The sequence below is a fragment of the Zingiber officinale genome, unplaced genomic scaffold (assembly GCF_018446385.1).
Source record: "Zingiber officinale cultivar Zhangliang unplaced genomic scaffold, Zo_v1.1 ctg174, whole genome shotgun sequence".
NCBI classification, from domain to species: Eukaryota; Viridiplantae; Streptophyta; class Magnoliopsida; order Zingiberales; family Zingiberaceae; genus Zingiber; species Zingiber officinale.
Genome location: NW_024589864.1, coordinates 84,795 through 108,941, shown reverse-complemented (window position 1 = coordinate 108,941; position 24,147 = coordinate 84,795). Strand labels below are relative to the sequence as shown.

The following is a 24,147-nucleotide window of genomic DNA, read 5'->3' as shown; positions in this document are numbered from 1 at the left end:
AATGACAAAAGGTGAGGGGTGAAATAGAATGTTTTTCGCCTGCCAACCTGCGGGGCCCATAGGTACGCGGCGCCCCCTCCCTCTCCGGGCCCACACGCTGGACGACTGCCAGCTGTCGGTCGCTTCGGCTCTCAATCCGAATTGCCTTCCGATTTCAACGCCGAGGATTTCGGTGAGCGTCGGTCCTCTCTTGTCGCTTTACTCTCCCTTGTCTTCCCATCCTCCGCCCCTTTTTGGCCCTCGCGAGCCCTCGACCATTTTTGCCGTCGGCGCTTCTCACGAACGCTTATCGTTCTCCTTCCCTTCGGTCAACCTCTATCGCGCGTGAATCGGTCGCCGCCCGTGGCGGCATCGGGCCGGATCCGTCTCCACGTGCCATCCCGATCATTTCCAGGCACTTCGATCTGATTCTGGTTGGGGTTTCCGCGAGATCCGAACGTTTTAAGGTTTTCCCTAGGGTTCTAAACCGAATGCAGTTTTCTTGCAGGGGGGACTGCTCCATTGAAGCTTTATTACTCATCTTTTATTTCTTTGTGGCTTCCTCCGCCAGACCTGCTTCGTTTGCTTTGTGAAGAATATGTCGGGGCCGCTGGATCGCTTCGCTAGGCCTTGTGAGTTGTTCTCTTCTCCTTGTCGGTCAGATCACACGATGGCTGTAAAATGCGGATAGTTTTTTATTCTTAATTTGGGATGTTAGATCAATCCGGCCTGCGAAATTTCTGGCCAAATTTTAAGCACAGAAAGTTGGGATCTGTTTGATTTAGTTTCAAATTCTTTGCCCTTCACCACTTAGATTTATGCATCAATATTATCCAAGTTCTCAAATATGTGATCTCGTGCAGAATGTGGAGGAACTATGATTGATTGATTTGATGTTCTCCAAAAATATTCTTTGCTTCTGCTGTAGTCTTGGCATTTTGAAACTGTTTGGATTCTTGCTTATCTACAGGTCTATAGCGAGGAATAAATTGCTGATATGTGTTGCCTTTGAACATCTCCATATCATGTGAACTTATTTTCTTTCATATTTTTATATATTAAAGCTTCATTTAATTGCTCTCTAATGATATTTATTTTATTTTATTTTTTCTAGTAAACCCAGACATCGATATTATCATTTAAATTTCCTACATTAACAATTTATGATGTTGTTTTCTAATAGCCAACATATTTGTTTGTAAATATCACACATTCTACCACAGTTATATGTCCTTTTCTTTTCCCTTTGCCTAAGGGGCACATGACAATCACACGAGACTAGAAGATCCTGTCAGTTTCTAATTCCTTTTCATTTAAGGGGCACACAGTGACACATTGATGGAGATTTGATGTTCAATAATGTTGATTATCCTGTTCCATTTACTTTTAGCATATTTTTTATCTGAAGTAGAGATGAGGTCTTAGGTTCCATGAAGCCTACATTCATTTTATTAAAGCATTTTAGCCTAGTTAATGGTTCAGCTTTCTTGTTTGATTTGGTCACGGCAGTATATCACAACAAATCATCTTATGCTAAGCAAAAATATGAACATGCAAGGCTATGGAGATTTAAGTGGTCTTCTCATTCTGTGAACTAGGAACAATTTTGAGCTGAGTTGCTGCTATAATGAGGATGCGTACCCTCTGGCGTTGGACTCAATTTGTTCCACATCGTATGTCATGTACTTTGACTAATCCAGAGAAGAGGGTTTAAATGGCTTAGACATGTCTGTTAGCATCAATTTGAGCTTAACTATTTTCTACAAGTGGTTCATGATTTCATGCCTATAAGATCTGTAGGATGGCAAGTTGGATTGTGATTTGTTAATATGAGCTAGTTGAAGGAGTCTTCAATTCCATGTGTTTAGTTATCAGTTTACAAGGTACTGGACCTACATTAGTTTTTCTGCTGCAAATTTTTGCTTAAACATTTAGGGCCAGTGGTTGACAATGTGTTAAACCCCCAGTTTTAGTTAGATTGGGTTGTAACAGTAATTTTTTCTCCTCAATTGCACGTGGAGCTTTACCCATGTTTTTGTTTTGTTTTGTTTTATTGCTTCAATCATTCTACATTTATTACATTGAAATCCAATTTATTGTTTATAAGATGTAGATAGCATATATTGTTTCTCATTTTTCTGTGTAAATTTTCATTGCCATAGAAATTGCTAGATGTTATATTATTTTCATCTTTTGTCACCAAACCTTTACTTTTATCAACTGAATTTTCCCTTTTTGACATATGACTTCCTTGGTTTGTGGTAGGTTTTGAGGGTTTCTCCAGTCATGATGAACGAAAGGAACGAAAATCAGATTTTGAAAATTCAGAAGATGAAAGAAGGACAAAAATTGGATCCTTGAAGAAAAAGGCTTTGGATGCATCTAGTAGGTTTAAACACTCATTGAAGAAAAAGAATAGGAGGAAGAAGACAAACAGAGTTGTTTCTATTGAGGATATACGCAATATTGAAGAGCTAGAGGCTGTTGATACTTTCCGTCAATCTTTAATTTTAGACGAATTGTTGCCTGCCAAGCATGATGACTATCATATGATGTTGAGGTAAATTATTAGACATTATCAATGTTTTTGGCATTTTATATCTGTAAAATTCTTTTGCTAATATCCATTCTTTTTAAAATTTTCCATTATGGCAGACAACTATTTTGATTAGCTAGATTCACAATTTTATTGTATCAATGAAATACCTTTTTTGCACCTTTCCTACAAAGGAAGGAAATAGCCAAGGAGAAAAATGGCAGTGAAAAATATTTTCCTAAGTGCTGCGAAGTGAAATATTTGACTGTTTTCTTCTAGCAAAGAATCAATTTTTTTAAAAAAATTATTTTTTAAAAGCATTTAAAAAATTAATCAAAAATAAATTTGAAAAGAAAAAAAGTAATTTTGAATTTCGGATTTGATCTTCATTGTTATGAGTGGTCTAACGGAAACAATACAGAGTGTTTCCAGAAAATCTCTGTGACCTTATTTCCTTCTAAATTTTTCTTCCCTCATAGGAAACACATCCTTAGTTGAATTAATTCAGCAAAATGTATTTGCTTTATTTCCATGAAATATAAACACTTCACTTGCTTTTCCATATTATAACTTAGTTTTTTGTGCTGGGGTTCCTAATGTAACACTCATAGGCATGCTTTGATTTTTAACATTACAGGTTTTTTATTTTATACTGTCATCCTTGGTATGATTGTTTGTGCTGAGCTATCTAAAGTTAAAATTTCTACTGTCTTCTCCAAATACTTGCTTCTGGAGTGCTTCATTCCTTGTGACTAGTTATATTTCTTATCAGTAGATCACTATTTGTCATCTCTAATATTTTAAAACCTGTTTATCTTTTAAGATTTCTTAAAGCAAGGAAATTTGATATTGAGAAGGCAAAGCACATGTGGGCGGAAATGCTTCAGTGGAGAAAAGAATTTGGTGCAGACACGGTTGTTGAGGTAGGATTATTCAATTTGCTAGTTCAACTTTTCTGAGAACTGACATGTAATTTGTTTTCTTAAGTAAGTCTCTTGTAATTATTGTCATTGCTTTAGATTCAATGTAAAACACTAGAGCTATAATTACTAGTATGGGACTAAATAATCTATAGTCTGTTAATCTAATATCTCTTAAGAACCTCTCCTTTAAGATGTAACAGATATACTATGTATGTTCATCTTGTTATATAAACTAGAGGAACTCTCATGGGCAAAAATATTGATTAGACATACAATAATGAAATGGAAACACAATGCTTTGAGTTTGGTGAAATAAAACTTAATGTGTTAATGATGACATGACCAATGACCTCATCAATTTCAAATCTGTAAAACGTTAAAAAATAGTTGATTGAGTATCCAGGCGGCTGAGTCTGAGCAAAGATTGTAGTGGTGGTGCTTTCATTCACGTGAAGTGTAGTCATCGCCAAGTTGTCAGATCTCAAGTAAAGGCTAGTATTGTTGAAGTTCATGTCTGGGTGAGGCATGATTGTTAGTAGGCTATTAGGTTTCTAGCATAGGTTGATATTGGATTTTCTCAATTTCCCTCTTATCCTGAACATTGTCAGCTCATCTTTTGCTCAATTTGGATTTAGTTCATAATCCAGATATCTAACAGAGTTTTATTTTCATCAGGATTTTGAGTATTCTGAATTAAGTGAAGTTCTGAAGTATTATCCTCATGGTTATCATGGAGTGGACAAGGAGGGAAGACCAGTTTATATTGAAAGGCTGGGGAAAGTTGATCCTAACAAACTAATGCAGGTGACCACAATGGACCGATATGTAAGATATCATGTGAAGGAGTTTGAAAGGAGCTTTTTAATTAAATTCCCAGCTTGTTCACTTGCTGCAAAAAAGCATATTGATTCAAGTACAACTATTCTTGATGTTCATGGAGTGGTATGTTATCATCCCAGACTCTTCAGCATGTTGAAATTATCCATTTTCTTTGTATAGAACATACACTGGACTAATTCATTACTTTCTATTATTACCTGATTTATAGGGCTTAAAGAACTTCAGCAAAACTGCTAGAGAACTAATTCAGAGACTACAGAAGATTGACAATGACAACTACCCTGAGGTATACAGAAGCATCTTGTTTCAGCCGATGAATTTTTTATTTGTGTTAGAATATTGGTCTGAGTAGTGGTAAAAACAATGTCTGTAGACCTTGCACCGGATGTTTATTGTCAATGCTGGCCCTGGATTTAGGTTGCTATGGAACACCATAAAATCATTTCTGGACCCCAAGACTACTTCAAAAATTCATGTAAGTTTCATGCCAACACTGATGAGACTTAGAGCATATGCATGTTGAGATTATTTATCAAATTTCCACCAGGTTCTTGGGACAAAGTACCAGAATAAGCTGTTGGAGATAATTGAGCCAAGGTGTGTGCTTTGCCTATTATTTTTTACAGAAAATTTTCACCATTAATGTGACGGATGCTTTGACATTAATCTTTTGATTATATCTGATCAATCTCCAGTGAGCTGCCAGAGTTCCTTGGTGGTTCTTGTACTTGTCCAGAGCAAGGAGGGTGCCTAAAATCTGAAAAAGGTCCTTGGAAGGACCCCAATATACTGAAGGTTTCTATCCAAATCTCATTTGTTGACTTTGTTTTTTTCTTTATAATGTTTTGTCAATTGGTTTTTGTTTTTATGCAGATGGTCCTTAGTGGTGAAGCCAACTGTGCCAGGCAAATTGTTGCTGTTTCCAATGGTGAAGGAAAGATTATTGCTTATGCTAAGCCACCATATCCAACAGTGAGTCTTCTCATTTCTTTCTAGTCCCAACTGAAGTTCAATCTATAAAATGTTGAACTATAATTCTGTTTTTGCTGAAATAGATAAAGGGCAGTGATACATCCACTGCTGAATCTGGTTCAGAGGCTGAAGACGTCATCTCTCCTAAAGCATCAAGAGCATATTTACCAAATCCTCGTCTGACCCCAGTACATGAAGAGGTATCTGTACCTTTCACTTGTAGCACGACTATCTGATTGGTTTTCTTTCCTTGTTGCTCAAACAGGATCAAATTTTCTAAATTTTAAATGAATTTGTTGTAGCTTTTATTCATTACGTGTGATCTTCGTTTTGTTCACTCCACATAACTGCATAACTTGGGCTTTTTTCTTGTACAGGGAGAACTTCGTTCTATAATTTTCATTTAGTTGTGAATCTTTGGGTCTTATTCTTCTCGTGAAGTTAATGACTTATTTACTGGATGAATAGGAGGGAAGATGGGAGGAGAAGGGAAACAGGAAACCACACAAAGATGCACATTATTGATAATATCTTCATGTGCAGAACCGTAATTGGGCACTTACTCCCATTTTCCCTCCAATTCCTCCGACTAAGTAAAGAAGAGCAACTTAAATTACTATGCAAATTGTGCCTACTGTTGCTGAGATAATTGTAGAAAATATCTGTTTATTTTCCGGTGAAATTTTCTCAGTTGGAATAGAGGATTTTCATATTTTTCATTATAGTTTTGTACAAAAAGTCTCTCTACCGTTTGCCACTTCATAATCTGATAGAAGTTACTAACATCAATATCTTTCTCTTTTTATTTGACGCAGGCAAAACTGATGAAGGCAGCTAGTTCCTCTTCCGTCTTTCAAGGGTATGATGAATATGTTCCCATGGTAGACAAGGTTGTAATTGGTGGACCTAAGAAACAAATTTGTAGCAGAAGGCTAGATGGACCTAAAGGTAATCATGTTTCTACCAGAAATAATTTAATTTCCAATTTTAATAATAACTTGTTAAAGAAATCCATGTAGCTACTCCACATCATGAACATTGCTGGGCGATTATAAAAATGATTTCATTCAAATGGAATTTAAATGTTTTCATGATGATATATACAATCTTGCTTTCCTAAAAACAGAATCATCTCAGCTCTTGCTTCCTTTTTCATGCATACTTTGCATTACCAGTAATACTTAGCTGCTGAGACAACTATTATATTTTGCTAGCATCTAATTGGAATGTGATCTAACTATGTCTTGCGACAGCATTTTGTTTTAATTTATGAGGCTTATCGTACTTTATTTGAAACATGCATAAATGTGTAGGGGTTTGACACGAATAATAGTTGTCAAATCTCAGATCCAAAATCAATCAGGAGTATGTCAACCACTGCACTGAAGCACTGCTCATGCCGAAACTACTTTTTTGCAACAAGGCTTAAACTATGCACTTTAAAGTTTATGATTCTAGTGATTGACAATCTGTTTCAGAATAAATTGATTTAACCAATCACCAAGCTTGAAGAACCCCAAAAATTTTTCAGATTCTTCCCCTGGTCTGTTATATTGAATATATGAACTTCTGGTTCAATATTTTACAATTTTGTACCATATAAACAAGCTGAACTGAGCTGAGCTTGACTTATGCCAAAGCTCCTTTATTTATCATATTAAGCCTAAAAAATTGATTAAATTTGTTATTGAAAAGCTTATAGAGCTTCTCATCGAGCCATAAAAGTTGCCCCTAAATTAGATACAAATTGGTCTAATAAATAAATAAAATACATATTATTTTCTCATTTTTAATGTGTCATAGATAATTTGGACCTACAAAATTTTTGATATATAAAAAACGATAAAACACAAATAGTAACATAAAAAATCAAAGAAGATCATAATTGAACCTCAAGGAAATTTATTCATGAGCTTTGTTGATGATCATTAACAAGCCTATATCATTAGTGTTCAAAATTGGTTATTTTATTCTTTTTATATTGACAATATAAATAAGCTCTTATTACTTGAGTATCAAGTTTCTCCACAGACATTTTGTCCATTTACAGCCCTACCATCTAATTAAAATGCACCATGGAATCACAAATTTTATTTAATCTTGATCCTCTCAAACAAATTTTTAGAAAAATTAAAATAAACTAAATAGTAGAAAATATGATTGTTTTCTATTACAATTGGTGTCATGGAATTTTGATGTTGTCGTATTTTTTTTATTGCAGGACAAAGTTCCGTCTCTGAGATCCATACGTCCACTGAAGGAGTGAAAGCTCAAATGACTCGATATGTAATGACCCTCATCACATATCTCTTTGCACTAATTTGTTCAGCCACCAACCATGTATTGAAGAGGCTCCAAAATGAATGTTCTCAAACGCATAGAGATTATCCTATGTTTTCTATGGATTCTATGCCAAAAGAGGAATTCCGACCTCCATCACCTGCTCCTGCATTTACAGAGGCTCGCCTCCTTTCTTGTCTTGTAAGGAAGCTAGAAGAGTTAGAAGAAAAGGTGAATGTTCTTCAAGCAAAACCTTCTGAAATGCCCTCAGAGAAAGATGAGTTGCTGAATGCAGCTGTCCGTCGTGTGGATGCACTTGAAGCCGAGCTTATTGTCACCAAGAAGGTCCATTTAATCCACTATTTGTTATTTGAATTTTCTTCCTTCAATTTTATGGTTTCATTCCCAATTTGCTGTCCAGGTTCTTACAATCTTTCTATTAACTTAATTTGGCTTCCCACCTATATGCCTTTTCATATCTGTAATAATTCCATTATCCATATCTACTAATACACTTCAACTCTTTCACAACTGAAATGTTGGTCTATGATAATTGCAGGCATTGCATGAAGCACTCATGAGGCAGGATGAACTTCTTGCATATATAGACCGTGAAGAGGAGGCGAAGTTACGGGTTAGTTAATGCCCCCACCAATTTTATTGTCCTGCTCTTTTGCTTCACAAGCGAGAAGCTAGCCCAACTATTTTTTTCATGCTTTCTGCAGAAGAAGAAATTTTGCTTTTGAAGTTAAGAGTGGACTGATCTCTTCTTCAAACACATCAATCGTGTTCTTGCTACTGCAGCGTAATTACTGAACTCAAGACTTTGCTGTGCATTGTTAGAGAAGCACACTGGCTACCAACAAATGACAGCAATCGAGGCGGAAATCTAATTAGCAGATGCAGGTGAATGTAAATAACTGAAGTGTTTACGTTAAATCTTTTCATCACCTGCCAAGTTGCATTGTTTGGCCGAATTAGACCTATAGCAGAGCTTATGTGCTGCGTAAATAAACAGTTACTTTGTTGTCAGCGTCACTTACTACTTAGGATAGATAACATTGAATCTCGTTCGAACTAAATATGGTAAATATGACAATACTAAGTCAAGCTAGATTTAACTATTTAAGATTGGTTATATGAATATTGGTAGTATGGAGTCAGGTAACTTGGCAACAAGATAACCGGATTGCTCTATCATTTAGGAATGGAGGCTTGTATATAGAGCTCTGAGTCAATGTTTGGATGTTAGATAAAAATAATATTATAATGTGCTATTAATTTTCTTTAAAATTCTATTTGGGATAGAGACATTGCAGTAGTTTTACCTATTGTACGAGAGCAGAAGAAAGGGCGGAGCGGCATAGGTTGAGAAAATGGCTGCAAGTTTTCAAAAAGGGCTGCATGGTTTGAGAGTAAGAACTAAGGACCGGCCGGTAGAGTCCGGTCTCTTAAAGGCTTAGCGGTCTCCGAGTTAAGATAGATTATATCAAGTCATATCGCCACGACCCGAGCAAACCTCTTACCTTAGTAGAAGAACAGCTAGCAAGGCTTGTTACATATCCAAGAAGATATAGATTCCTTTCTTTTCTTTATAGATTCACTCTACCACTTAAAATCCTAGGAATCTTCTAGCCGATTAAGTAGAGTATCATATTCAAAAAAAAAAAAAAAAATGGCACAAACAATGAAAGATAATGAATTATGGAGATGGTGGATGCCAAGTTCTTTTGTCCTTAGAAAAAGCTATTCTTGATAGATTTTTTTAATGACTTTTTATCCCTTTTTTGCAACTGATAAATATCTGAAATATTCCCGGTTCTTCACTTTGGAATGAAGCATCAATCCTTTGCAGCCACTTCTTACGAAGTGGAATAAATTTTAAAAAGGTTGTTAGTTTTATCTATTCTTCGATAATCACTTTTAAGATTAACCTTAATTTTCTCCTTTTTTTAATTAATATTATAATATATAATAATATACTTTTTAACTAAACCAAATAATACCATTATACCACTCCGCCGTAGCATTACCTTTTACTACAGTTAATTACATCACATTTTCCTTAATATTGAAAATTTTTAAAAGCGGAAAATGTATACTTATTTTTTTTTTATTTCGAAATTTATTAAAGAAGAATAATAGGATAAATATTTGTTTTCCAATTTTGATTTTGATTTTAATTTTTGAAAAAAAAAATCAACAACCATCTGCGAGATCCTTCTTCATCTTTTCTTTACACTAATAAAAACAAACAAAAATACGTACATAAGCTCTTTTTTTGCATGAAGGAAGTAAGTTTTCAGGAGCAAGTTACAACAGTATACGTGTGTGGTTGTTCCTCCAGGAAGGAAGAGGAAACTCCGGCCATGGATTCCTCTCGCTGGAACCTCTTCTGCTGCATCTCGATGAACGATTCTATCATCCGCCGGAATTCCTCGGCGTCCACGTCAGGTTTCGCCTCCACGCCGGAGACGTCCGAGCCGGACCGCCGGAGATCCACTGTACCACTCCGCCGGCGCTCCATCTTCACCGACCGGCGCCTCAGGCACGCTCGCCTCACCTTCTTATCCTTCCCCGGCAGGGGAGTAGCCACCTCCTCCGCCTCCGCTGCCAGAGACGTCGGGCGCGATGGTGCAGCCCTGCTTTTCTTATCCTTCGCCGGCAGGGGAGTAGGCACCTCCTCTGCCTCCGCCGCCAGAGACGTCGGGTGCGATGGTGCAGCCCTGCTTTGGCACGCCAGGAACTGGTCGTACACGTCGCCCCCGCTGGCGTCTCTGGCTCCCACATGGCGGCAGGACAGCGCAAGCAGGGCGAGGACGATCGCGTTGCCAAGGAGGAAGATGAATAGGTGGCCGGTGAGCAGGCGGCCCAAGAGGCCGACGGCGAGCCTTGCCGTGGCATACCCTCGGAGAGAGGACCAGAAGACGAGCAGCAGCGCGAGGCAGGCCTCGACGCAGCTGAAGAGCGCGTGGAGGCGGCCAAGGCGACGCCTGGCCGCGACCTTCTCCGCCGTCACCGGGTCCATATTATATCGAACACTCGGTGGGCAACTGGGATGACCACACAACTGGGACAAGCCTTTCATTTTTATACCCATAGACTTTAACAGAGACAATACTCAAAAACACTTTGCCTACATGTTCCACACAAAAAAACATTAAGATCAAATTTTGCAATTTAAAAAAAAGTTATACTGATGATTATCTCTCCAGCATAATAAATTCCAACAGCATATTCTAGCTGGTTGGTGAGAATGTTTAAAATGGAAGGAATCAGATACCATGAGTATGTTAGTAACCATCTGTGCTCGATCCAAATTCTTCAAATCCAATCCAAACCGCAATTGCTAGACATCGATCAAAATGTAAAAATGAGTGGCTCAGTGCACGAATATCTTGTCAATGTGAGATTGTACGTAAAAGAGATTTTTTCGTAACTTAAATCCATGACCTCCAGATTATACTGGAGCAACTTTACTATTGTTGCCAAGACTCCCCTTCATCGATCAAAGTATAGGCGACAACTAGATCGAAGAATTTTCTTTCACTTTCATTCTCGATGATTCTCAATAGCATTGCCTTCGCCTGCAGAAGAAGACCTTGAAAGAGGATGACACGACCGTGCCAGAGCAGCTACAATGAGAGTTGCAGCGAGGCCGATTGAGGACCAAATCCATCTCTGCCTCCTCTTGCGCATGTTGCGTTGTTCTCGTGCCAATTCTGCGACCGCAGTTACGCATGATCAAACACGGCAAATATCATATGCTCTCTGTTCTCATGTATATGTTGATCAGTGAGAATCATCTTTATAGATTGCTATGACTGTTCTTGACAGAATCACAAGTTCGAAAATATGTTTGATCAATGAGAAAATAAATAGATGAAAGACAGTGATCGAGTTTAACATTCTCACCCAAAGCTTTTCGGTTTCTCTGAGACATCTCCCTGTTTGCAGTTTCATAATACTGGAGCCGGTCTTGTAACCTAGCAATCTCAAAGTTCTTGGATTCGATCAAAGGTTCCAAAACAATCTCTGCCTCGGCACTAGAAACAACCCTTTCTATAGCATCAGCCACAAAGTGAGAAACCACAATCTGTTGGCACAAGTCCTCTGCAGGATCAATGTCAGGTTGTTCCATATCATCAACAGGAAAAGTTAAAGGAGCAGGAAGCTGCAATCCCACAGATGACAGATGATCACTCAGCATCTGCCATTGGTTTTGCAAGGCCTCAGTTGCTTCTTCAGCTTGCTTGCATCTCTCTATTTCCATCGATATATTCAGCCTCAAGTCGCGCAGCTCTTCAAATTTCCAACTGGAAGATTGTGAAGTGCCATCACTGGATATCTCTGTATCATACAAAAGAATGAATAAAAATTGATGCAGTGGTCAAGCGCAGAACAAATAATAACAACTGAGATCAAGATTTTCGGTGTTTCAGGTCATTAAGTCAACTTCTGGACAAGATCATTTAACAAAGTATAGCTGAAGAGGTTTAACAGGTCAGAATCTTTGACAATGTCAAAAGAGAATTTAGTGTTTTGCTTAATAAACTCGGTCCAAACAATCTATGTTCGTAGGACGAAAAATCCCCTCATTCGTAAAATGCTTTGTACATTCTTTTATCGATGCACTTTCAAACAAGCTGGACAACCTCCATCCTCCATTATCTTGTAAAAAAAATGTTACTGATATACAGGATTCCAAACAAATTCCAACAGTTTTCATTGGTATTCTTTTATCTTATGTTACAAAGATTATACGAAAGGCTTCGAGATGTAGAGTGAAATTACACAATCAGTAACAATGATACAATGGAAAAAGAGGAGAAAGAACAACTAATAATCATAGAACATACTCAAAGTCATCATCAATGCATTATAATGCTTAAAGAACTAATTACACTGTTTGTAGTTAAAATCGCTAGTAGGGGTATAATCGAGTCAAGCTGAGCCGAACTCTTGAATGTTTGAGTTTGACTCGTTTATAATCGAGTCGAGCTCGAGCTTTAATTAACGAATACATTCATGGTTCACGAGTTTATTCGAGCTTTTATCGAACCTAAACGAACTTAATAAATATAAATTATAAATTTAAATATTTATTAAAAACTAAATTATATATTTTTTAAAAATATAATATACTTACTAAAATTTATAATTTTGTTCTAATAAATAAATTTAATATATTTATCTATATTTTTATAAGTAGAGAATCTATAAATTCAATATCAAAACTATTATTTTTTTCATTTAAAAGTTGATTCATGAACTTACTAACGAACATGTTTACAAGCTAACGAGCCGAATATTATAAAACTTGAGCTTGGTTTGTTTATCTTAACGAGGCTCATTAAACGAGCTCAAATGAGCTTTTATCGAATCGAGCTTCGAAAGGTCATGAGCAACTTGGTTCATTTACACCCCTACTCACTAGATCTCAAACAAAATAAGAAATCACTGAAAAACATTACTTATAGAAGAAAGAAAAAGGAAATGGAAAACAAAACTTTAAGAAAGTTTTTACTTACAGTATGATCTATTGCAATATTTTATTTACGTTGAAAAAGTAATAGAACTAAGTGTTGGGAGATTGTTAGTGCAATCGTCCCTGGGTTAAGATTGGCCAGTTTGACTAAGCTCGAGTGGATTTGAGCTTGAGTTTCGATGTTTGAACAATATGTTTGGAAAATATCCGAAAGAGGTCAAGTAGGTAAAGGTTGACCGGATACTTGACGATATGTGAGAGGAAAGTCAAGTATATCGTGGAGGACCGGATACTTGACCAGCAAAATCCTAACTCGAGAGTTAGACAAAAGTAAAGTCCTAACTGGAGATTAGATAAGGTTAAGTCCTAACTTAAGGTTAGGCAAAGACAAAGTCTTAACTCAGAGGTTAGGCAAGAAAAAGTCCTAACTCGAGGGTTAGGCAAAGGAAAGTCCAAGTGGGTCAAGGAGAACCATAAGTTAGCAAAGGGAAGTCCTAACTGCGGTTAGGCAAAGGAAAGTCCAAGAACCGCACATTGGCAAAGAAAAGTCCTAACTACGATTAGGCAAAGGAAAGTCCAAGTAGGTCAAGGAGGACCGCACATTGGCAAAGGTAAAGTCATAACTGCAGTTAGACAAAGGAAAGTCCAAGTGGGACAAGGAGGATTGCACGTTGGCAAAAGAAAGTCCTAACTAAGGTTAGGCAAGAGGAATATCCAAGTGGGTCGAGAAGGATCGTACTTGGTGATCAGAAGTCCAACGGAAAGTTGGCAAAGAGAAAGTCCAATTGGATCAAAGATTGATCGGACACTTGACGATCGTAAATCCAACAGGGAGTTGGTATGAAACGAGGAAGTTTCGACGTAGCAAACTTTCAAAGGCTATAACTTTTGACTCAGATATCGGAATGAAATGATCTCGAATGGGAAACGAAGCTCATTTAGAGCTCTACACATTTTACTACTTACCAATCAATTAGATTGGGGGTGTCAATCGATCAGGTAATCAATTAGTTGACGAAGAACAATACAGAAAGTGTCTTGATCGATTGGGTTTCTGTATCTTGATCGATTGGGTAATCAATCAAGATCTTCCCCAATCAATTGGGTAATTGATTGGGAGAGTTTGTTAACGAACAGTGAGTTTCTGAATCGATTAGATGATCGATTGAAGCTGTCAATCGATCAGGTGATCGACTGAGAGTGTTTCTTCGCAATGAAAAGTGAGTTTCCCAATCAATTGGGAGGAGAAACTCGTGACAAACAGTGGACTTCTCAATCGATCAGTTGAAGCAAAGTAATCGATTGAGAGAAGAAGAAAATAGTCGTTGCACAGGTTTGAACGGGAATTCAACGTGGCAATTGATTGGATTGGGAACCCTAAAGTGCGCAGATAAAGGGCATTTTCGCCGCAGCTCTTTGTAACCCTTCTCTCTAAAATCATCACTGTCATTGTCGCCAGTTCTTGAAGCTTCTTGACAAGTGTTGTTGCACTTCCAAGGTTCAAGAGGTGTTTACAAACTACAAGAGATCGAGCAAGAAGAAGTTTTCCATTTGTATTGTTGTATTTACTTCTTATTTGTATTGTAGTCTTGTTGAGAGCTTCTACGAGGTTTCTCCAGCTCTCCATATCCTTTCAATGAATGAACATCACATTGGAATAACTTTTTTTCATTTCATTTTTCCTTTTCTACCATTTTTCACTTTTTTTTTTCTATTTACATATGAACCTTTCTCATTTACAGTACACGAGAGAATTTATACCATTCTTCAACCTGACTGTCAGATATCTAACTTACTGTCAAAGATTATTTAATCTATAACAAAGGCTGAAAATTTTGACACGAACTAACAAAAAGATCAGAAAGAAGAGCTGAATGCTTGTGAGAAGATGATATCTGAAACCAAAATAATCTGGTACAAAAAACATACCTTCAAAGGCATCAAAATATTCCCCTGAAGGAGTAGAAGGGTTCCTACCGAGCTCATTGTTGCTGTATGAGCTAACTGAGCCGTTGGGATCGAAGAAATCATTGATCTCCTTGTCTCTTTCAAGATCCAGAGAGCCAGGTCTAGCCAATTCATCTGATCTAACAGGCCCATTATCCACAAATCTGTCTTCAGGCTTCACTTGATGAAGTTCAACCACACTAGAGTTTGATTCAACTTCGCCTCCGCTTGAAGCACCAGGTTTTTGTTGCCCGCCAATCTCCTGACTATTAACGTCACCAATCTTAGCGTAGGTACCATTTGGGGCCGCAGACTCAGCCTTTGGCTCCAGCTGCGGCAGCATCTTTCCACCAGCATCGCTCTGTGTCACACTCTTGAGGAGGCGCGGTCCTCGTCTCTTGTGGTTGATGATGTAAGGAGACGCCGGGGAGAAGGCAGAGGGAGAGCATGGAAGTGGAGTCGACTCCGGGATAACGTACAGAGCCGGGGAGATGTTGGGCCGAGGGATGTTATTCCAGTTCCGCGGTGACGGCGGCCGATTCAAGGTGGATGTCAGCGGCGGCGGCCGGATGGGGGCAGGATTTCGAGAATCCAGCTTCACAAGCCTCTCCAACGGCGACCACACAGCGAGCGAGCGTACCGTCGATCAAGAAGCACAAGCAACGAATCAAGATGGAAACTTTACCGACATGAAACACCTAAATCACAGATTTTTAGCTAAAATAACAATAATAGTAAAAAAAAATCTTAGCATTTTTTTAAAAAAGGGGGAAAATTATTGTTTCTTTCTACCTGACTTTCCTATCATCTGCCCAACTTGAATCAGATGAACGACAGGACAGACGGCATTGGCGAGGGCGACAAGGGTAGATTAGGGATCTACAACAGAAAGCTCGAGCGATGCGGCGAATCAGCGCAAAAATTGAAACTTCAGCAACGGAAAACGGGGTAATAAGGAGCGAGAGCCGGAGAAAGTTTGATCTCGTGACCTAATTTGATCAGAGGAAGAAGACGAACACACGGAGAATGCTTGCGATTTCAAAATGTTGCCGAGGAACGAGACTTTGTATGTTAGCCCTTATATGTTCCATATATTTTAACTTAACCCCACCAAGTTTTGGCATAAATACCTCTACAATTTTGAAAATCATTTCAGCACACCCTTCGACTGCTGAACAACACATTTTGAGTCAACGTTCTCGCGAATTTTTCCTTTGTTTTCTAAATTTGGCAATATATAACGCCAGCTTCTCGACGGGCGGTGAACGGCACCGGCCAAGAGCAACGCGCCGGATGGTGAAGGGGACCAGCACGTCGATGAATCCGTCCGAACCAGGCGATCGACGACGGCGACTTGGCTGTTGACATCATGTTCACCGCCTTCGGCCACTTCGCTTATGGTGCCTCGTTGGCGGTGGCGGGTGCGCCGACAACCTCGCCCTCGCCGGCGGAGCATCCTCAGCGTCAATAAGTTTCATACTGTTCCCAAAGAGATCGATGGCTGCAGTTAAATGTTAGGCCAAAAAAACAAAAGAAAAGGGCCTATCATTATTCTCTGAGTTATAACTTATAACCTAATTTAAATCAACATTTCAACTAATAAAATATACGAGGAAGACTTGATCTATCATTCTGTTCTAAGTCGATTAAAAAATTATCCAATTTAGATTGGGGATTTTTAGTTTGAGTTGAAAGATTTTTAGATTATGTTAGGAACATGTTTGGATTGACCTGAATTTAAGGTTTAATGGATTCTTTTATTAAATCAATTTTCATTTTAAAAACTAAGATACAAGCAATGACATTTTCAATTAGGAGAGACGATTTTCACCGTCTAAAAGTCTAAATTTCAAATTTAAGGAGATGAAATGAACTTAAATTCAAAAATTTCGATCATAGTCCTTGGTTCTAGTTGAAATAATGATCTGTTGATCTCCAAAGCTTATTTATGATTCAAAGTTGAAAAATCATTTGTAATATCACTTTCTTATAATATTTAGCATTCCTACATATAAGGTTTTCATTGCGATCTAAATAACTATCCTAATTAACAACCTAATAAAATAAAATTTATACTTTACCACTCTCCTTCAATTAATGAAATATTAAAAGAAGAATGAAATAATTTACTTCTCTTGGAATATCATTGTTTTTGAGAAAAATAGAGAAGAGAAAATAGGGAGGAGTAAGCAAAAGAGGAGAATTATACCTTATTTATTAACAACCTTGACTAGTTTCGGTGAGTTTGACAACGACAGAAAGAGAGCAAAGCAAGACAAAATATGACTATTCTTGCGATGCCAATAAAATCCTTAAAAACACGAGAAGAGGAAGAAGATGCGAGGGTTGAGGGCTGCTCTTGTTGCTAAAAGAGGGTAGCAGCTGATGCTATATTTCTTGCTTACTGAAGAAGAGAAAGGAGAAGAAAAGAGAACTCTTGTGCTCGAGAAGAGAAGAGGAAAAAGTGGTAAGTTTACTACTATTGGAGAAGAAGCAAATGAGGAAGAAGAGGAAGAGAAAAATAAAAGAGAGAGATAGACGAAAGGGTAACATAAGGTACAATGGGTCGAGATTGCAATATGCTTACAGAGAAAAGGGTGAGAAACAAAATGAAATAAAAAGTTTACTCAAAAAATATCCTAATTTGTTTTAAATCAATCAAACTCGTTTAAATCTTAAACTTGGTTCGGCTATAACTTAACCAAATCAACTCCAAATCAATTCTTTTTTGAACTAACGTAATCCTTATCTCGCACCTACCTATTAGAGTTAGTTCAAATCTGATTCAATTTTAATTTAGCGCTCTCACTTCGTGTCCTATGATTTAGTTAATCCATTTATTTCAAAGCTGAATTAACTAAAAATCAAACTCAATGAAAATTGAATTAGCCGAACTGAATTTCTAAATTTAGTCGGTTCAGTGTGTTGAACCGAGAGGCCGTTGGAGAGGGTTGAGTTGTCTGAAAAACTAAAATAAATCTTTCTCGTCTTTCGACTCAGATTAGTAATGCAATTAAAACAGAAATAACAACCTAAAGAAAATAAATAAAAGACCAAGAATTACTTGGTTATAACTTAGATGGTTGTTGATCCAAGGCAATAGAAAAATCACTAAGAATCTCTTTCACTGAAGGCGGATAAGCCTTTTACACACCATGAAAGCTCAGAAAAGACTAGGAAAGTGAATACACAAGTTGCTGCTTCTTTCCTAGGTCCAAGGGTCTTTTTATAGCCCTTGAAAAATTTTATCTGCAGGCAGAAGGTGCCTTCCATAGGGCTGGAAGGCACCTCCAGCGAGGCGCTCGTGGATAAAACTTTATCCATGGCCAACGACTCATTTCAGCCTAGTCGAACGCACCTTCCATAGCCTTGGAAGGCACCTTCGCACTGTTCATCGAAGGCCTCTTCCAGCCATGGAAGGCGCCTTCAACAACCTTTGAAGGTCCCTCTAGCAGCACTTGCAGCTCCATTTCGCTCCTTTGCTGCTGCGATCTCCTAGGTGATTTCAGCCACAAGAATAGGGCTCATCCGAACCCAATTTCCGACTTTCTCCTCGAACAAGCTTCTGCTTCAGCTTTCCATCCCTTGAACGTCGCGCACGTCCTTCTCATCCACCGGTGTACTCTTCCGCGGCATCTCGTCCCTCTGACGCACTGAGTCCGTTGGCTCTCTCTCGTACCATCATTCTCGCTAGCCGCGTCTTCCGCTCGACTTCCTGTGTTCCTAAGCTCCTGCACACTTAGACATATGGATCAAACCAAAACAGGACCTAACCTAACTTGGTTGATCACACCAAAAATAACCTTAGGGTTTCAACACAGTGTGGTTCAATTAATTCAAGTTTATCAAATTTTTGCTCATCTCTATAGACACCCCATTTTCAATTAGAATATAATGGACGCCGCATTTAATATGAATTATCTAAAATATTCTTATATTATATAATCATTGGGCCAAGTAAATATATAGGATTGATGCACGTAAATGGGAGGGTTGAATCACATGACCTTTTAAAAAAAAACTATCTTTTTCGATTTTATAAAGCAAGTGCATAGCGGAAAGAATAAAAGAAGAACACGAGAAAAACAAAGGCACATTCAATTATTTGGTTTGGAGTATTCGGTGACTCCTACTCCAAGACCCACGATCCCTTGGATCGTATTGATGAACAATCCACTAAACAACATTTCCAGAACCGTCAGAAAATGGAATTGAGTACAAGAACAAAGTAAAGTATATATAGTATATAACAACCTACACTGCCCTAGAAACAAAATAAACAACTTAAACTAAATTGTTACCAAGACAAGATTGTTGAAGTTAAGAGTTTGGATGTTGGTGTCGGTATGTCGACTGTGATCGGATGAAGTAGAGTAGTAGCACGGCAACAACACAACAAATTTCACGTAAATGATGTAGCAAGATGATCATGGAAGCTCGTAGAAAAGTTGTATCTTCAATGCTGGTCATAACTATTGGGACCTTTGACATCGGCTAGAGAGGGTGAATAGACAGTCACCCTCTACATTCACTTCCTATACTTGTTAGTGCAGCAAAAATATAAATTAACAAGTATAAAATGAAAGCTAACCCTAAAAGATAATAAATAAGAAGAAAAAAACCTAACGACACATTTTGTTTAACATGGTTTAGAGATGATGTTCCTATTCTACGGTTGTCCGTAAGGTGGATGATCCCTATCAGTCAGCAGATGATTTCACGACAAACTCCGGCTAGCTCAATCCTCCTTATCGGTGGAGAAACCTCACCACAACTCGATCAAAATCTCTTGGATTACCTCTAAGCTTGGGAGACCTTATTAGAGGTTAACCACCTCTAATTTTGGCAATCAAGCCAGCCACCCCAAGCTCCATTATTAGCTTGAGAAAAAAATCAAGTTGTTTCTACCATTACCAGTCGACTGGTCACACCACCAGTTAACTGGTCCTCTGTGAAATTCGACCGTTACAATCCCAACGACTTGATAATAGTCGATTCGTGTTAGGATGAGTCAACTGGTCCACTTCGGTTGAGAGAACATAAATATTCTTTTATCTCCCTAGCTGACTGGTACATACATCAATCGACTGTAAACCCTAAACATAGGGTTTACCTCGAGTACATTCTCTCAGCACTCGTCCTCGCCCGCATAACCTTGATCTTGCCTTCTAGCCTCCTCTATCAGTCTTGCGCCCCTCATATGCTTTCCTTCGGCCTTGTCCTTGTTGTTGGATCTTCCATTGCCAAGAGCTCATCTCTCCATGATTTTCAACCTTGCCAAGTCACACTTGGACTTACGTTGCCATGACTACATACTTGGACTTATACTGCCAAAACTCCACTTGGATTTTTACCTTTGCCAAGATCCGACTTGGGCTTTGTCTTTGCTAAGATCACACTTGAACTTTCCTTGTTGTACCTGCATCCTGCACACTCACAAATGCACATCAAATACAACAATAATCCTAACTTAAACCTTTGCCCAAATATCAAAACTTAAGGTCACACAAATTTCTCCAATAGTGACCTCCTTTTTAGATCTCATTGGAGGTGCCTCTGACAGCTCTGAGGCGCCTCCTTTGAGCCTTATCAGATCTGCAACACCTGTAGCTTATCCGCGCAAAGTCTGCTACTTATCCACACGAGGGCGCCTCTAATGTGCTTTGAGGCACTTCCAACAGATGCGCGAGAGCGCCTCCAACTGACTCAAAGGCACCTCCTTGCAGGGCAAACTTTATCTCCTTGAGGGCGCCTCCGACAAGTCCAGGGCACCTCCGAGGCATCTCTAGTCGACTGGGGGGCACCTCTGACATTGTTCATTTGAGGCTGATTTTAGCCATTCAACCCTATAAGTTCATGTTAGCCCAATAATAAAAAAATAACATTCAAGACAAAATTAGCATAATAATAAAATAAATTTATTCATTAGATTCTCTCTTTTCAAGACCAAGATCTAATCATGGTATCAGTTTATGTTTTCAAAATAGAATAAACTATACCAGCGATTATAATCTCACTAGGACTCGTCCTCACTGAATCACTCTCCTCAAGGGACTTACTCTCACTTACTATTTGCAGTCACTTGACTTACCTGTTGGCCCACCAAGTCTTCCCACCAGTTGTCAGGTTGGCAGATCTAACTAGACTTCGACCAGCTATCAGGTCCCGTATACCCAGCTAGACTTCCTACTAGATATTGAGTCACGCCTTGACCTATATGGACTTCGTGCCAGTTATCAGGTCCTCAAATCTAACTAATTTTCATCCTGGTGTCAGGTTCTTTAGACCCATTAATAATTGTACACTTGATAAAGAAGTTAAACAAACATAACACCTAACTTTAATCCATTTGTTATTCATCAAAATCTGAGTTTGACCATTGGTACTTATTGCACCAACAAAATCTAGCCATTAGCTTCTACAACAGTGATTTTATATATTTTAATTTTTCTTCTCTGAGTGATAACCTAATTTAAAATTATTGGAGCAAACGGTATGACCCTATGTTTTAATATTTGGGCAAAATTTTAAGTTAGGTTATTTATTGTATTTGATATTATTGGTGCATGTTTCATTGATAATTAGTGTTGGAGCAATCTAGGTGCCCTAGGTTTTGATGTTTGGGCAAAAATTTAAGTTAGATTTATTGTTATATTTGATATGCATTGTGAGTGTGTAGGATACAAGTACAACAAGGAAAATTTAAGTGTGATATTGGCAAAGGAGAAAAGTCCAAGGACGAGTCTTGGCGGTGTAAGCCCAAGTATATAGTCTTGGCAACGTAAGTCCAAGTGTGACTTGACAATGGATGAGTCCCGGAGGTGAGGAGCCTCTTGGTAAAGGAAGACCCGACAACAAGGATAAAGCCGAAGGAAGCTCCAGAAGACAAGACGTGAAGGATGGGGAGACATCCGAGGGATGCGAGGCTGATGGAGGAGGCTAGAAGGCTAGGTCTAGGTTGGTCGGGCGAGGACGAGTGCTGAGTGATTGTACTCAGTGTAAAATCCTATGTTTTTAGGATTTACTGTAGCAGTATCATTGCGACATTGTAGTAATTGACTGATACACTATAGCAGTCGACTGGTAGTCGATCGTTTGGTAACGATTTACTTAACTTAAAGGACTAGTCGATTGGTGCATACACCAGTTGACTGGTAGCGGGAAAATAACTTAGTATTTTCCTCTCGAGTTCTATTTAATAGAACTCGGGGTGCTTGGGCATGGTTGACAAAATAGAGGTGGTTAACCCATATTAGTAGTCTTCCAAAGCCTCCAAGCTCTTCTTGTGATCTAAGAGTGTTTGGATTAAGGTTGTGGTGAGGTTTCTCCACCGAGAAGGAGGTTTAAGCTAGCCGGAGGTTTCCGGGGAGCCATTCACCGATGGATCGGGATCGTCCACCTTAAGAATAGCCGTGAAATATGAGCCCTAATCTCTAAACTGTTGGTGTGGAAAGCATCTGACGATCAAACCTAAGTTTTGATAATGGTAAAAGGTTCAAAGTTAAGGTTATTTGTGATCTAATGTGTTTGAATGAGCTTGCAGGAAAGTTCTAAGTATACTTAGGCAAAAGTCCTAGCTGCGGTTAGGTAGGTGGAAAACCCTAGGGGGCGGTAACCCTAGGTCCTAGGGGGTGGTAACTGTTGGTTCATTTGGAGGTCGGCAAGAAGGGAGGGGCGAATTGCCCTAAGATAAATAAACCAAACATTTCTCGGACTATCAACTAAATAAAGAACACTTGTAATAAAAAAGAAAGAGACTAATTAAAAGAAAATAGATACAAAGGAGTTACTTGATTTACAATCAGAAGATTACTAATCCAAGGAGAATATGACGCACTATTTGAAGATCTCCTTCGGGCGGAGTAGCATCTTACAGCGTTAACAGCACAAAAGAAAGTATAACACAGAGAAATGGATTACAAGTGAATTGCAAGTTGTTGTTCAGCTTCTTGGACCAAGGCTATATTTATAGCCTTGGTCGGGGTGCCTGGAAGGGTTCTAGGAGCTTGGGAGGGGATAAAATTTTATCCCTTCTCACACAAATCACGTTGACCACAATCTGGATAAACATCCAGGTCCGGGCGCCCGGAAGGGTTCCGGGCGTCCCAGACTAGTCCGGGTGCCCGAACCAAGAAAGTCAACAGAATTGATGTTTTCGGTCTAGAACCTCTGCTCCGGTTCAGCTCGCCTAGGTCTGGGTCTTCCGCTCCGATTCCGCTTGTTTGAGTGATCTCGGTCATCCGGACAAGAGCTCACCCGAACCCAAGTTCTAGCCTTCTCCTCGAGCAACCTTCCTTCCCGGTTTCTCGTCCCTCGAACGTCGCGTACGTTCTTCTCATCCACCGGTGTACTCTTCCGCGGCACCTCGTCTCTCAGACGCACCGAGCCCGTCTGCTCTCTCCCCGTGCTGTCCTTTTCGCTAGCCGCGTTTTCCGCTCGACTTCCTATGCTCTTAAACTCCTGCACACTTAGACACAAAGGTTAAACAAAACAGGACCTAACTTAACTTGTTTGATCACATCAAAACACCTTGGTGTTCCAACAATCTCCCCCTTTTTGATGCGAGCAACTCACGTTAAGTTAGGGTAAAACAAACATAATGCAAAGACAAATAATTTTGCAAATAAGTGCAAATAAGATTTTTCAATGAAAAATTTGTGATTATACCTCCCCCTAGACTTAATATTTTTCTCCCCCTTTGATCACATAAAAATATGGGGTTCTTAACACGTCTAAGGTTTACTTTAACACTAAAAAAAAATTTGCAACAAATTTTAAGTGTTTAAAAAAACTTTAAGAAAATTTTCAGGCAAAAAAAAAATTCTAAGTAAAAAAATAAGTAAGAACAATTTAATTTTCTAAGTTAAAAAGAATTTGTGTAAAAAAAATTTTAAGTTAGAAAATTTTCAGGCAGAAAAAATTTCTTATTAAGAAAATTTCTAAATGAGAACAATTTAATTTTCAAAAAAAAATTCTAAGTTTTTGCAAACATGAATATTTTTGAGAATTTTCTAAAACAAATTGAATAACCCTTAAAAACATTAAGTAATTTCAATTCAATATTTTTTTAGTTAGTCAATTAAATTTTTTATTTCAATACTTGGCTTCCAGACAGTGGCGAGGCACTAGACCTTCTTGGTTATTAGAGCAACAACCACTTTCTAGACAAAGCCTCATAAAGA

At 38.5% G+C, this 24,147-nt stretch overlaps 3 protein-coding genes across 6 annotated transcripts; 1 reads left to right on the top strand and 2 right to left on the bottom strand.

The window, feature by feature from the left end:
* Positions 1-168: 168 nt before the first annotated feature.
* Positions 169-8,562, top strand: LOC122036558 (phosphatidylinositol/phosphatidylcholine transfer protein SFH8-like). 3 transcript variants are annotated; one of them, XM_042595915.1, is made up of 15 exons: positions 169-394; positions 477-611; positions 2,245-2,539; positions 3,339-3,438; positions 4,114-4,380; positions 4,487-4,564; positions 4,652-4,753; positions 4,826-4,875; positions 4,974-5,073; positions 5,152-5,250; positions 5,334-5,450; positions 6,066-6,198; positions 7,472-7,875; positions 8,090-8,164; positions 8,256-8,562. In XM_042595915.1, exons 2-15 carry the CDS (start codon positions 578-580, stop codon positions 8,274-8,276), a joined length of 1,875 nt encoding a protein of 624 aa, XP_042451849.1. In that variant the 5' UTR covers positions 169-394; positions 477-577; the 3' UTR covers positions 8,277-8,562. The 3 variants fall into 3 exon arrangements, with proteins under 3 accessions (XP_042451849.1, XP_042451848.1, XP_042451847.1); XM_042595914.1 differs by having other exon boundaries at positions 169-413; positions 488-611; XM_042595913.1 differs by having other exon boundaries at positions 169-413.
* Positions 8,563-9,823: 1,261 nt separating this feature from the next.
* On the bottom strand, positions 9,824-16,007 carry LOC122036560. 2 transcript variants are annotated; one of them, XM_042595917.1, is made up of 4 exons: positions 15,758-16,007; positions 14,948-15,663; positions 11,446-11,880; positions 9,824-11,354 (listed from the first exon to the last, which is right to left on the bottom strand). In XM_042595917.1, exons 2-4 carry the CDS (start codon positions 15,306-15,308, stop codon positions 11,323-11,325), a joined length of 828 nt encoding a protein of 275 aa, XP_042451851.1. In that variant the 5' UTR covers positions 15,309-15,663; positions 15,758-16,007; the 3' UTR covers positions 9,824-11,322. The 2 variants fall into 2 exon arrangements, with proteins under 2 accessions (XP_042451851.1, XP_042451850.1); XM_042595916.1 differs by having other exon boundaries at positions 9,824-11,252.
* LOC122036547 lies at positions 9,833-10,558 on the bottom strand. The gene has a single exon (XM_042595896.1). The coding sequence runs from the start codon at positions 10,556-10,558 to the stop codon at positions 9,833-9,835; it is 726 nt and encodes a 241-aa protein (XP_042451830.1).
* Positions 16,008-24,147: the final 8,140 nt, after the last annotated feature.